Here is a 13,963-nt window from a genome sequence, read left to right as displayed (position 1 = left end):
GAACATTAAACACTTTTAGATTTTCACGCCTTGTGTATGCTTCTAACTTGATGTTGCGGCACTCAAGATGTTTTATTTTAGCACTGAGGTCTTCCAGATTCTTTGCGTGGGTTTCTAGTGTTGCACACGTGGCGGTTGAAGATGAATTTAGGTCGTCGATGTTGGCTTGAGCGGTGTTCAGGCTTTCTTGTAAACTTTCATTTTCTTTTTCCAATTCTGCCACTCTACCTTGCATAGCCTCTAACTCGCCGAGTCTTGTCAGCACTTTGTCGAGCTTTCCACTGACTTCATCTAGTTTGGCAAAAGCCCCACAACAATGGCCGTCGGCTTCGTCGAACGCATCTTCCCCGTCAGTCATGTCAATGTTATTATTATTATTATTGTTATTATTACTATTATTATTATTATTATTATTATTATTATTATTATTATTATTATTATTATTATTATTATTCATTGTGTTATACCAGTGAACTTGCTTTCTAATGGATTGAAATTATCCCTCTCCATCCAGGAACGCAATGTTGAAAGTTTACGTGAAGCTAAAGAAGAGGTATCTAATGAAAATAAACATTTGCAGTATTAATTGTGTTTGTTTTTAACTTTAATCATTTGTCAACATTACTGTCAGTAATAATTATTATTATTTCCTTCCTTATTTGTGCAGCGTGTTCGTGAAATTCGGAATGCAGTTGAGTTGATGATAGCTCGATTAGATACTCTGCTGAAGAGTAAACTACTAACTCTTATGGGTGAGTTATATATTACCAGTAAATGAGTGGAAAGTGTTACCTGCATATCTACGAGGTATGTGTTTAATCAAGTCACGGTGGTGATCTTGTTCCTGAAGATTATTGAAGCTATGAAAAAACACTGACAGCTGTAAGCTAATATCAAGAAAACCTTGCAGAAGTAGAGCAATAGCAAAGTCAAAGTTCCCTACAATAGCCACCCTGGGGACTGTTCAACGAGCTGTCATAAACCAGCTGTTGTAGAAAGATGAAAATTTCATAATTTGAAAATTAAACATTTTGTTAATTTTGTAGTGCATGCACATGCAGTTAATAGAGAATTCAAAGAAACATACAGTGGAATCCTGATTTCTCAAATACTCAATTTTGTTAACCTCCCTTTATCTCGAACTAAAAGTTGTTTCCCCTCTCCAGTTGAACCCTGTAATTTTACCCCCGATTTCTCGAACTCCCGGATTTTTCGAACCAATTTTCGTTTCCCTTGGAGGTTCGAAAAATTGGGATTCCACTGTATAACAAACCAGGGTGATGGTTTGTAAATTAAAGCAAAATTATGGCAATAATTAAAGCAAAGTGAGTCTTTCTCAATTTAAGTACCACTGGGGACACAAGCAGTTCAGAGACTGTTTTTGTGCAATGGCAAAGAAGCAAAATCTAGGCTGATAGCTTAATTAAAAAAATGTATGAAATAACCTTGGATTAAAGCAGTCTTGTTTCTAACAGTTTTTCCTTCCGTGGCTATTGTTGGGAGGTTTCTTTTTTGGGGGTGGGGAGTGAGGACCTTTTGCTGGCTTTGCCATAATGTCACAAAGTGACTGTTGCAGCATTTTTCAATGAAGAGTAAAAGCTGGCCAGAACAAAATAGCTTGTTGTTGCAGACCGGTGGAGTGGTTAGCCGAGATTCAACATACTTTATAATCAATGAACACTGGCGAGTGTCTATTCACAGTACCCAATACAGAAAAGAGATTGATTGTGATGTTGGTCTTGCTGATGTTTATTTATGAAACATCAAGAAAACTAAATTATGGCATGGAATTGCTGCCTTTCCAGTTTGCTTAGCTTATATTTTACACATAAATCTTATCAACATAGTTCTCTAAGTGACAACATGTTTAATTTGTTTAACTCTTTTTTTACAAACAGGACAAAAAAACTCACTGACTCAGGAAACAGAATTGTTGGAATCTTTGTTACAGGAAGTGGAGCATCAGGTTTGTTAAATTCTGGTTAGAATTGCATAGCTCAGAGAATTCTCACACCTGATTGGTTACCTAGGCTAGGTATTCAGCGTGGAATTGTGACTCTTGAAAGCAAGGCTTTGCACGAAATTGAACTTGAGTGACAACAAAACAACAACTCAAAAACAGTTAGAAACAATGACCTTTTAATGTTTTCAAAACCATTGTTGCCGTACATGAAGCCAAAAACAAACACGTTTGTCTTTTGGAAATGGAAGTCAATTTTCTCCCTCCTTTGACCTGAAGTACAACTTTCTGTAGAGATATGGCTTTTCTTGAGCACACATTGGATTTTGCAACATTCACACAGATGTAAATAAAACAAGGTTTTCTTTCAATTAAAAAGAAGGCTGTGCGATTCAATTTAATATCATAACCTGACTCGTGAATTCCATGTTAAATTTCATTTGAAAAACTGATATCACACTCATCGCTTTGCAATTCATACAATATTGTTTTTTTTTGTGTGAAATTTAACGTGGAATTCATGAGTCAAGTAATGAACTTTCCTATAGAATACAGCATATTATTGCACACCATACACGTACATTGTATTGGTTGAATTTTTCATGTAATGGCTTTTATTATAGACTGACCATAGATTATGTGCATTGTGGGAAGTATATTTTACAACATGTCTAAGTTTTGATATCATGAGAACTGGGTTGGGTAGAAAGAGAGGAGAAAATACCATGGGTGAATGACCATTGACAGTTACAGCCTGTTGTTCGTATGAGGCCAGATATGAATCTTCCAATCAAAATTTCATTCATCTCTCTCACTTTGAGTAATTGTAGTCTTCATCTGAGAAATAGAATTGAAGAATGTAAGATTGAAACAAAAATGAACTTTATAGACTGAATTTTTTTTTAAGAGGGAGTTGATTGTAACTATAGTTACATAAAGTTGTGAAATGTAATTCACGTGGTTGTCAGCCCTGTGCATTGCATGATAAGTAATTTGATTAGTGAATACAGATGGTGAATTTTAAGCTTGGTAAATATGAACTCAATTAAATGACCTTGCTCTCCATGAGTTCTCGTAGCTCAGTGGATAGCATGTCTGCCCTGTGTGTCATGTTGATCAGTTCACCTTTCAAAAGTAATTAATTTCTTTCATTTTAAGAGGGGTCTGGTTGCTTGTGGTACTATCAATATGTTGACTACAGTTGACGTATTTTAATTAGCCATTTGTAAAACTCCACAAAAGGTTTAATCAGTTTTTGATTTGTGTGAAATCATGGATGTCATTATTTCAGCAGCTGGAAACTGAATGTATGTTTTTTTTTCTTAAGCTCCATTCATGCTCCAGAAGTGAACTTATTGCCAAAAGTGGTGAACTTTTGCAGATGTTTAATCAGGTATGGTGAACACAAGCCTTGGATTCACTCAACTTACATTGGCTTAACTTCCTTAGCTATTGTGGATCTTGTGATCAACAAGAAAAATGGACTGAATTCTTTCTACACATCTCACGAGAAGCTAAAGAATTGGTTCATATGTAGTGTACATGTATCGAGTTATGGATGAATGGGGGAAGTTTGCTGAGCATGAGAGAGAAGGGTAAGATTTGCTTGAGGTGCAGCTGCACAAACTCTAGCTTCTTGAGTGCTCTCCTTCAAACTTCCCAGATCTATCCATATAACTCGATATATGCACAGCTAAAAGCACAAACAAATTCTTTTGCAACATATTGACAACAACTTGGGCACTAAAACATGTTTTATTTGTGATTGACCGCAAAGTTGTCATGATGAGTGAGTGAAAACAAAGAATTCTATTGGCTTGTTTAAAACACCCCATAGTCAGTTGAACGACTTTTGAGCCGGAATGTTTCATCTGTTTCTAAAATATTGTTAATGGCAATTTTATTTGTAAAATAGAGTTAACAACTTGAAGTGATACGAATATATATGCAATATTTTAGTCATGTAATTATGGCAGCTCAATCAGTGGGTTACCTTCAATAGCTGTAAACACCTGAACTCTGTCACACAAGAGACACTGTCTTACTGTTATACAGAACTGCTCTAATAATTATTTTTGTGTTAGACTGCTTAACTTGCAAGCCATGCGAAGAATTTAGAATGCGGCAATCGCTTGCTGTAATTGATACAAAGTTATGTCTTACCATACTTTTATCAAAGGTTATAGTTGCTTTTAAATTTTCAGCAATGACAGCCGTGTCGTTTACTATTAATAATGTGCAATGTTTGAAATGCAATTTGATTTTCTTGTTAGGTCCATCGTAAGCCAATGGCATCTTTTGTTAGCCCACCAATACCAGCTGATTTTTCAAGGTAAGTATTTTTGGAATCTTAATTAATGGCATTATTTTCAATTGCTTCTTCCATACCCCTGCAAACAACCCAATCCTTTTGGCTATTAACAGTTGTGTTGGCCTTGCTTAATAACAATATTAGTATTGTCATCCATACTGATCTCATCTTTCTACAGTCGAACCTCCGATTGCAACCACCTCGAAAGCAACCACCTCTCCTCAGCGACCAGTTTTCCAAAATACCAAAAGTTTCCTTGTCAAATCACTATAATTTTATTTGGAACTTCTTATAAGCGACCGCAACCACCTTTAGAGCAAAAAGTTTGAAATTTTCTTTTGTTTTTAACCTCCCGTAAGCAACCACTTGACAAATAATAGGGCAGAAATTGGATGATAAGGTGTTGTAACATTGTTGCATTCCCAACTAGTACTAGGAGTTCGCTTTGTGAATTGAGTGCTGCCATTAGTAGCCTGTTTGTATGTAAATATGACAATGGGAACTTCAACGAAAATATAACTAATTTTATTTCCAAAACAACATGGTTACATGTACTTTGAATGTATAAAAGAGATACGATAACTAATGACTACCTATGTCAGTTTTTGGTTTATCTGTTGGTTCCTTGGGTTTATGCTTGTAAGAGTGGACAACAAACATCTCGGTTTATAAAAATGCAACGTGTAACGAACAATGGGTCTTATCATGTATAGGTGAACTGTTTATTAAGGTAATTCCTCTGAAATAAAAGTGACAATAGATTTTTGTTCAAACTTTGTCCACTGAATATTTGTCAAATGATAACTTCAATTTTGAAATAAAAAAGGGGGGTGCCCATGCTCATTAAGCAGCAGTGAGGCATTAAAAATGCCCCATTTTGGCAGTATTTAATGCTTATCATAAGAATGCGTTCCCAGTAATTGTAACATCTTTGTAAGCCCGGACTCATAAGAACACGCATTAAACTACACTCAATACATTGTGTCGGATGCAAATAAACGTTTAAGTTTGATTCAGACAGAAAGCTAAATCCTTGATTAAAAATTTGAACCAAATTTCTTGAGGTGGTTACCAACTGCAAAATAGAAAAGACCACAGTGTATCTGCTATTTTTCTTATTTATTCAATTTTCAGCAATAGAAATTAGATCAGTCTTTTCTCACGCAAAGGTTATGATTAGTTGATTACAATGACTGGAAAAAATATTGGGGTGCCCATGCTCGTTGGTAAGCTATAGCCATTTTTCAACTGACAGAGCTCAATATCAAGGCAAATCCGTCATGTTTTCAATATGCGCGTGCACAACCGCGCGCTAATGACGCCATAAATTATGCGCAGTAAGGATGTGCAATGCAAATGTGAGGAATGACCTTAAGCTTGTCATGATGGAAATGGACAATACATGTGGTCTAACAATTATTTTAGTTACTACCTTGGCACACTTATTGTATGTTACTACGATGTCTTTCAAGCCCAGTAACAGCTTCACGAACTGATCCTTAGGTCATCGATATTTGCTTGTGTCCAGGAATCGACCGAATCCGATCGATTGAAAACCAAAGCTGCAAGTGACATAAATGCATGAATGCCTCTAGAATGCCTCTAGAATGCTCACTGAAAGCTTGATGGCCTTAATGAATGCTTCCTCGAATAGAAGTAACCATAACAGATTGGCAAAAGCGATCAGAGAAACTAAAAATGCCACAACTCACCTGTAAACAGGGTAAACCTCGACTCTCCTGCTGAACGAGCACATGTGTTTCATCTGTTATAACACAGCTGCTGACTGGCTAGAGAGGGTTATATAAAAAGATTCCTGATAGCCTGTTTCTTAATGCAAATAATGGAACAATGGGTCGATGGAACCACAGTTCTCAATTGCTTCAAGAATATGAAGGCTGCCTATTGGCAGCAACAAGAGACGAAATTTCTCAATGGCAAGTACAGTATATTTTTATTTTCTAGAAATTGACTTTTGACATCAATAAAACATGTAAAACATTGGGTAAGTCTCTGCAGTTATCATATGCTAATGAGGCAACATTTTGACCCAATAAGCGACCAACCTTAGGCTTGGCATTTTGGGTGGTTGCTTAAGGGAGGTTCGACTGTAGTTTGTTTTGGTCATCCTATCATGATCAACAGGATTTTCGTTCTTCGGCCTGCAACTCTGTAGTTCTTATCCAGGAAAGATGGAAATGGATAGGAGTCCACTGACATCACTTTTTTTTTAATACTAACCAGTTTTCTTTATTTGTTGTGTAAATTTATATTATTGACACTGGCTCAGTACCCTGATCAGATTGTACTTGCTTATCAATAAGTAGTATAGTTTTCTTAAAGTCACTCTCAGTATTTTTTACACACAGTTGCTCTTGACTTTCAGTGAAATTGTACCAGGATACGACACTAGCACATTCTGTATAACAAATTTCAGGTAAATTTCCATTTTTTAAATTGAACATCACAATTTTATGAACTAATAAAAAAAACAATGTTTGTTTTAAATGTAGATTGTCATGTGCTAGTGGCCTCCATCATATTTGAGTGGGATTTTGCTAGACCCATATTTTTATTTACGTAAACTTTATGTGTACACACACAGTTTGTTACGCAGGAAAGCAGATCCTGTCTACAGTGAGCCTTTAAGTATTAGTGGACTAAGCTGGAGACTGAAGGTGTATCCAGTAAGTGTTAGAACTCACATATGATTAAAATTTATGCCTGTTTCTTATAATGTTTACATGTTTGTTGTAAAGTAGGAGGCAAATCCAAAACAGTTAGTATTTGATTCAGTAGTATCCATAGCTGTCAGAAGTACATCTCATGACTCGGAAACCAAAAGGTCCAGTCACGCAGCTATGTTTATTAAGAATAAATTGTTCTTGTTGTTTTTAGGATGGTAATGGTGTAGTGAGAGGTAACTACCTGTCTGTGTTCCTTGAACTCTCAGCAGGACTACCAGAAACATCCAAGTAATAACTCTAACTCTTGTCTGACAATTACATTCTTTATTCATAAATTGTTAACAGTGTATCAGTATGGCAGTTGCATTGATATGGCAAGGAATGCCAGAAATTTGTGGATTTTTTACTCGCCCAGAAAGTCCAAGAAACCCTGGCATTGTTTGTTGCTTGGCAAGGGAAGTCATGCTTTTGTGGTTTGGGTTACCACAAAGCACGGCCTTGACTACGCTTGCCATGCTTTTCCAGGCCACGCTTTCCTGGCAAGGCCAGCCAGGCCAGCCTTTGCTGGGCTTTCTGGGCTTTTGACTGCACTCCTGATGCAAGGATGTCTGACAATTACATTCTTTATTGTTCATAATTTGTTAACAGTGTATGGCAATTGCATTGATAATATTTCCTTTCTTGAAGGTATGAATACAGAGTGGAAATGATACACCATGCTTCTCCTGACTCAAGCAAAAATATTGTAAGGGAATTTGGTGAGTTGCAGCTGCAGTGAATCAAAGCGCTGTTCTGCCCATTTGTAGTAACCCCTTTTCAAGAGTGTTCAACATCAGGTTGCTTCTATGTAACAACAATACATTACTTATCACACTAAGACTTGTAAGCCGTAAGAAGTCTTGACAAGATGCTAATCCATCACAAGTTACACACAGTCTTTTATTTGATTTCCTGATTAATCTTGTACTCGTATACATCCTGATGCGAATAGGTTAGTGACCCTAGTCAGTGCTTAAAGCAGAACCTCTACCTCTGTTTCCGATCTACAAGCTATCACATACATACATTGAGATAGAATTATATGTTTTTAGTAAAAAATAAAGCCTATTAAAAGTACTTTTTACTGGTACTTCCTCAACATTTTAGGTTATTCTATCTGCGACTAGCACTTGTAAGCAAGGTTTGCTCACTGTACAATGCACTGTATACATGTCAAACAAAATTAAAACGAAATTGTGGAAAGCACTTCAATACAAAAATAAGGGAAAATGAAAAGGAACGATCATTTTTTCATATTGACGTGCTTTCAACAAGCCTTGCTTATAGACCCTTATGCAAAATTGTGGAATTTAGAAATTTAAAAAATTATTTATGCTTTTTTGCAGCATCTGACTTTGAAGTTGGTGAATGTTGGGGTTATAACAGATTTTTCCGTTTGGATCTTTTGGTAAGTAGCAGTGTGAAAAGTTCTTTCTTTCCAGCTTTTCTTAAATTATAAAAAGAAAATCACTGGGGATAAAAAAGGCTTGTCATATATGTTTGCAAGTTTAGCAGTTGGCATGTCTATTCGTTTTTGTTTGTGAAAACAATGGTATTTGTACAGGTAATCATTATTTTGTGGATAAATGATGCAGTGTTATTTTTGTTGTGTAGGGAAGTGAAGGTTATTTGAATACAGCAAACGATACTTTGATTCTGAGATTTCAAGTCAGACCTCCAACCTTCTACCAAAAGTGCAGAGACCAGCAGTGGTAAGCAGTTTGACCTGTTCATACAGTCATGGTACTTGTATTAAAAATGTAGTAATGAAAAACAAACAAAAAATTCGCAAGAATTGCACATTATGATCCAACTTTACAGCCAACTCCTTGCCTGAATGGAGGATCTGCATGGTGGTTGAGTTGAACCATGCATTAAACCTCATCCACACCCTGTGAATTAAATGATTCACTTGAAGTGGGTTCTTGAATATATAATTGATTGTATCTGTGTTTTTTTTTTAATATAGGTATATCAATCAACTTGAAACTGGTCAGACCCAGTACATACAACAGATTAACGACTTAAAAGAGGTACTTATATTGTATTTATCAGCTGACAATTCACTAAGAGAGTACTCTTATAGCACTCATAAATTTGAATGCCATTAACATTTTCCGTAAAAATTCAGTAAAACTGATACCATACAGCCCAGTCTCTGCTCAGATCATCATTTTAATATGGATATTGTTCAAAGCATGTGCCTGGGCATTTTCAAACCGTGTCAATAATCCAGTTTTAGCGTGGTGTGCTTTAAGCAAGAGTTTATGTTTAGAGAAAAGGAAGGTGATTCAATGAGTTCAGTAATTGTGTAAAAAGAGTTGCCAATTTAAAGAGGCCCAGGTGAATCTATTCTTACTCAGTGTAAACCAAGCTTATTTTCAACAAGACATCACGAATTTGATACGATGCACCATGAGAGTAATTTCAAGGAGGTGCAAGGGAACCAGATAGCTGACAGTGGTATGTCCACTGACTTACGATAAAGATCCATGACTTCTGTTTCTTCGTTAGGCTTCCCCAGTTTACATTACATTTAATCATCCTTAACTCAAACCCAATGGCAGCCTTCGAGCAGGCTAATTTTGAATTAAGTGACAACAATTTGAAATGCAATTAATTTAAAATTTCAATTATTTTAAACACGGAGCGATCCTATACAACAAGGCTGAGGTGTTCAGCCTGCCAATCACAAATCCCAACGGACGACCAATGCTCCTATTTGATTGGCTCATTCACTTAGGTCTAATTTTAGCGTGTTGCCACAAAATTCTGGATAGCGACGGGTGTAGTTTTCTGTTTTATTTTACAAGTAAGCAATGCCTTTTACACTAGATCAACGATAGCTTCAAGAGAAGAGTTTACAAAGAAAATTGACTTTTTAATTTCAACTTCATAATTTTGTTCCTCCACTTGCGAAAGCCTATCGTATGAATTCGAGCTGTTCACTCAAAAAATGCCGTGTCTTGTTCTTTTGATGCCAGAGTGTCTTTGCTCCTTCGAGGATTAACGCGGTTGAGAAATAAGTTTGGAAACTAAAACTCGTAAAAAAAAAACCAGGTACAAGCAGACTGCGAAGGTAACATATTTTATCTACGGTAATATGGTTATTCTTCGGCCAGGTATCTAAAAGAGATTCCATAAGGTGAACATTGGCTGCTGTTGTACTCTTGCTCCTAAAATTCAGTCGGCCTTTTACGAACGCAATTTTTGTTTTTATTGCATTCAGCCATGAGTCTTCCTTCTCCTTTCTAACGTCAATATTCAGGCGAAATCTCACTTTGCCATTTTCAAGTTTTCTTTGCTTCTTCGTAGTACTTTTTGTTTCCAATTTCTTTGCTCTGAATATAGAACAATTTGAGGAATAACTCAGCGCTGTGCAGTTTGCATTTTGTTTGCACTATCATAACGTTTATAAATCTGAATAATTTTTCTGTGTTCATAGGCTAACCAAAATCACCTCTTATGAGATTTGCTTTCGTTCTCGGCATGCTTAGATAAATGCAAACAGATAGCTCATGTATCGCAGGCAACAGCTAAATGTTATTTTAGTTAGCGGCGAAATTTGAATGTTCCGTGAAGTGACAAAGATAATTCATCGTTGTTGTCCTTCCAAAGGCATCTTCTAAAGTGTTAATATAAGTTTTATTTTCACGGTATTTTTCTTATTCACCTTATATTATTATACGTAAATGACTCTGTTGTTTTAACGAGAAAAACGTTATTTCTCCCCGACTTCTATGTTGTGCGACCGCTCCGTGTTTAAATCCAGCTGGTAAAATCAAGCATAGTGAAGTACTAAGGTCTAAGAAACTCAAGATGGATTCAACTCTTTGTACTCCATACATGTTGACGACCATGCTTATAGTCGACGTATAGAGCTAGCAACAAGATATTTGGAATATCGGTTCCAGTGTAATTTCTCAGTCTGTAGTTTGTTTTACTTGTCTTACCACTGTGTAACTACTAATCAAACAACTTGTTTAAAACACAGCGACTGGCCATCGAGTTATCCAGAAACCATGCACCAACTCCTACAGCGACGGCAGCTGGTAGTGTGTCAGACATGAGTCACGTGTCTCTTCTGGAGCAGTCATTAGACAACATAGACGATGATGATGATCATTTGGTAACTAAGCAACATAGTGATGTGGGCCAGGTGATGGTACGCCAGGTGCAGTCCAACAGACCACGTGTTACAGTGCACACAGCACTGGATGTAGAAACAGCCTCAGGTATAGTAAGGATAGTTCATCCAGGATTCGCTAGAGGCTGAAGAGTGTGCAATGTCACGTTTGGTATTGATGATGTCGGAGGTTCGATGCTGAGATCCTTTTTTAATTAAATAATCATAATAATAATTAACAGTTAGACCCGTAGCCCTCATGAGCTATTGACCCGTGGCCCTTGAGGGCGAAGGGTCTAATTGTTTTAGTATCACCCAATTAATTGGACAGAAAAGGGAATAATAAAGTTAGCAAATGCAAGTTGAAGAAATATTTATTTGGGAATAAAACGAAAGAAAAAAGCGTCACTCAATCGCGTCGATTTCGCTACTCGAGGACTATTACTATTACTAATAGTCCTCTTGTAGCGTGCCAATTAAAATGCAGGATTTGCATTAGTCCACTAGTTGGGTGATAATAATAATAATAATAATAATAATAATAATAATAATAATTATTATTATTATTATTATTATTATTATTTTACAAAACGCACTATACTCACAAAGGGAGAAGAGTCTTTCAACAAGTTGCAAGGTGAAACTTTAACTGTAGTCAGTGGATGGGAATAATGAATAAAAGTCAGAAGAATTTGTGAGGGGACCTTCTCCATCTCCAGAATTAATCCTACTGTGAGGCGTTATCCATAATCAATTTCTTTACTTATGGACATGCTAAAGATGCCATGATGGCCTTCATACTGGCATACTGGACGTGCTAACTGGGTTGGTTAGAGATCATGGTCTGTTCAGACAATCAAACGCCATTGCTAATTGCGATCTTGTTTTAGGGCCGATACTTCCGGCATCAGAGGAAGGCGAAGAATTGGTGGATGGAGACTTGAATGAAGAAGATGATAATGCAGAGGAAGACGAGGAGGAAAGTGCTGCTGACAGTGTTGAGGAGGATAATGAAGTGGAAGGAAGGGCTGAAGCTGAAGAGGAGACATCTGAACCAGAAGGAATGGAGGAGCAGTCCTTAAGAGGTACACAGAGGAGTGGTGCTGTGACGATGCAGTTCTCATCTTCATCCTCATTTGCATTTTGATTTTCAGTGTCCCCAATTAGCACGGCAGTGCTAAACACTTGGACGCTTGAAGACGTCAAATTTGTTTTAATCTCGTTTGGCATTTTGAGAAGCTCCGTAGAGTAACTATTACTTGTATGTTATACTCTTCTTGTGATTTCTTGTTAAGACCAGTTCATTCGTGCAGTGAAAAATTCGCAGTTCACTCCGAATTATTGCAGGTCTGTTTTCTGACGATCTCCAGACAGCAACGCCGCCATTCCCATATTTTTTACTGCATCTAAGTTCTAAATTTAATGCTGTCCTACATACATTCTTGGAATCAATAACGAACTTTATCAGCTACTTGGGAAGTAAGGGCTTAGGTTATACTGGTTGTTTGTTGGTTGTTTACAGTTTGGTGGTTTATTGACAACTAGCTAATGCTACATTTGTTAGAGGCTCTCTTAAGAAAGCGAGTCCTGTGACAATACCGGCATTACAAGTGATGATTTATTCGTTTAGATGAAACTCTAGAGGAGGAAGCTTTGCAACATCTTGTTCCTTGTTCAGAGAGTCCCCAGGACGACCATGCTACTGCCCAACAGGAGGAGCAAGAGGCCTGGGATGTGGATGATGTTGAACTTGAATTCTTTGATATTAACTGCGTGACTGAGCAACGAGAAGAGGAAGAACCAAAGCCAGAAGTATTGTCAACTCAGGCAAGCTGTTCCAACTGCCTTCCTACCAATCAAAGCCCTCTTATAGATGCAGAGGAAAGGGCCCTTCTCAATCTGCTTAAATTTGACAATAGAGGTCCGCGAGGGTCGCGCTGGAATGCTCCTGGAGTATCAAGGCGTTATGTTACACTGGTGGAATGGCCAAAGCGAGGAGATGAGTCCGACAAACACAAAGATAGGATGAAAAAGAGAGCTCGCTTTGAGAAAACCAGCAGTATGCTGGAGAGATTGCAGAGTTGCTTAACTCGTGCAGAAGCTCACAAGGCTGCCGCTGCTTCTCTTGACAGTGCAAAAGCCTTAGAAGGTGATTTTATATTCTGTTTAGTGTTGAATGACTGTTTTTGTTTTGAAACTATTTGTTTTTCTCCTGCCAGTGCATGCCCACCACACATTCAGGCTTTATTCCGTTTAGCACTTGTTAGGAATTTTCGAAATTTGTTGTGTCACTTACAAGGTTTGTGTTGTCTTGTGTGGAGCCTGTTCGTTGGATGGCGTGTTATTTGAGTGTGTGTTGAACAGTTGTTGTTTTCTGTGTAGAATCTCTGTCCAATGGAAGTCATCCTAAGGTGTCCAGATCTGCTGCAGCAGGCAATGTCAGACCTCACCGCAGAGGTGCTTCACTACCCAGCTTGGATGGAGGTGATGGCAAAAATCGCGCTTCACTCAAAAAAACAGGTATTAACTTATCTCTGTTCTCGCAGGTTTACATATGACTATGCATGGTATAAAAGCATTCATGACTTTTTACTAAGAACTACAGCCATGTAACATCTACTAACATGCCAGGGTAGCACAAAATAATCACTGTAACGTGTTTCGTACAGCCGCTAATGAATGCTACAATGTAGAGAGAAAAAAGGCAAGTTTGACCTGTGTGATACCATGGACACAACTCCTTATTTTATAGACTCTACCCGGCTCTAGCATGGTCAGCTGGGTCTGATATGGAAGTTAACAGCATGCATGGTTATGTTGTCAATATCTTCGTTGTTATC

At 37.4% G+C, this 13,963-nt stretch overlaps 1 protein-coding gene across 4 annotated transcripts in view; it reads left to right on the top strand.

Annotated features, from left to right (window-relative positions):
* The window catches only part of LOC110052238 (uncharacterized), a 36,380-nt gene that overhangs the window by 18,091 nt on the left and 4,326 nt on the right, over positions 1-13,963 (top strand). For 3 of the 4 annotated variants that reach the window (XM_089293895.1, XM_089293898.1, XM_089293897.1), the window contains 16 exons: positions 515-553; positions 668-752; positions 1,899-1,966; positions 3,288-3,353; positions 4,234-4,292; positions 6,658-6,708; positions 6,877-6,958; positions 7,170-7,246; positions 7,646-7,716; positions 8,344-8,405; positions 8,612-8,709; positions 8,967-9,030; positions 10,992-11,232; positions 12,014-12,208; positions 12,754-13,272; positions 13,506-13,643. In XM_089293895.1, the coding sequence (XP_089150021.1) occupies positions 515-553; positions 668-752; positions 1,899-1,966; positions 3,288-3,353; positions 4,234-4,292; positions 6,658-6,708; positions 6,877-6,958; positions 7,170-7,246; positions 7,646-7,716; positions 8,344-8,405; positions 8,612-8,709; positions 8,967-9,030; positions 10,992-11,232; positions 12,014-12,208; positions 12,754-13,272; positions 13,506-13,643 (1,915 nt within the window). The remainder of the gene's footprint in view (positions 1-514; positions 554-667; positions 753-1,898; positions 1,967-3,287; positions 3,354-4,233; positions 4,293-6,657; positions 6,709-6,876; positions 6,959-7,169; positions 7,247-7,645; positions 7,717-8,343; positions 8,406-8,611; positions 8,710-8,966; positions 9,031-10,991; positions 11,233-12,013; positions 12,209-12,753; positions 13,273-13,505; positions 13,644-13,963) is intronic. The other variant, XM_089293896.1, reaches the window with a different exon arrangement.

This window comes from Orbicella faveolata, unplaced genomic scaffold (genome assembly GCF_042242905.1).
Source record: "Orbicella faveolata isolate gen_17 unplaced genomic scaffold, um_ofav_v1 contig_25, whole genome shotgun sequence".
Classification (NCBI taxonomy): domain Eukaryota; kingdom Metazoa; phylum Cnidaria; class Anthozoa; order Scleractinia; family Merulinidae; genus Orbicella; species Orbicella faveolata.
Note: the sequence above shows the minus strand (reverse complement) of the source record. Positions and strands in the feature narration are given on the sequence as shown.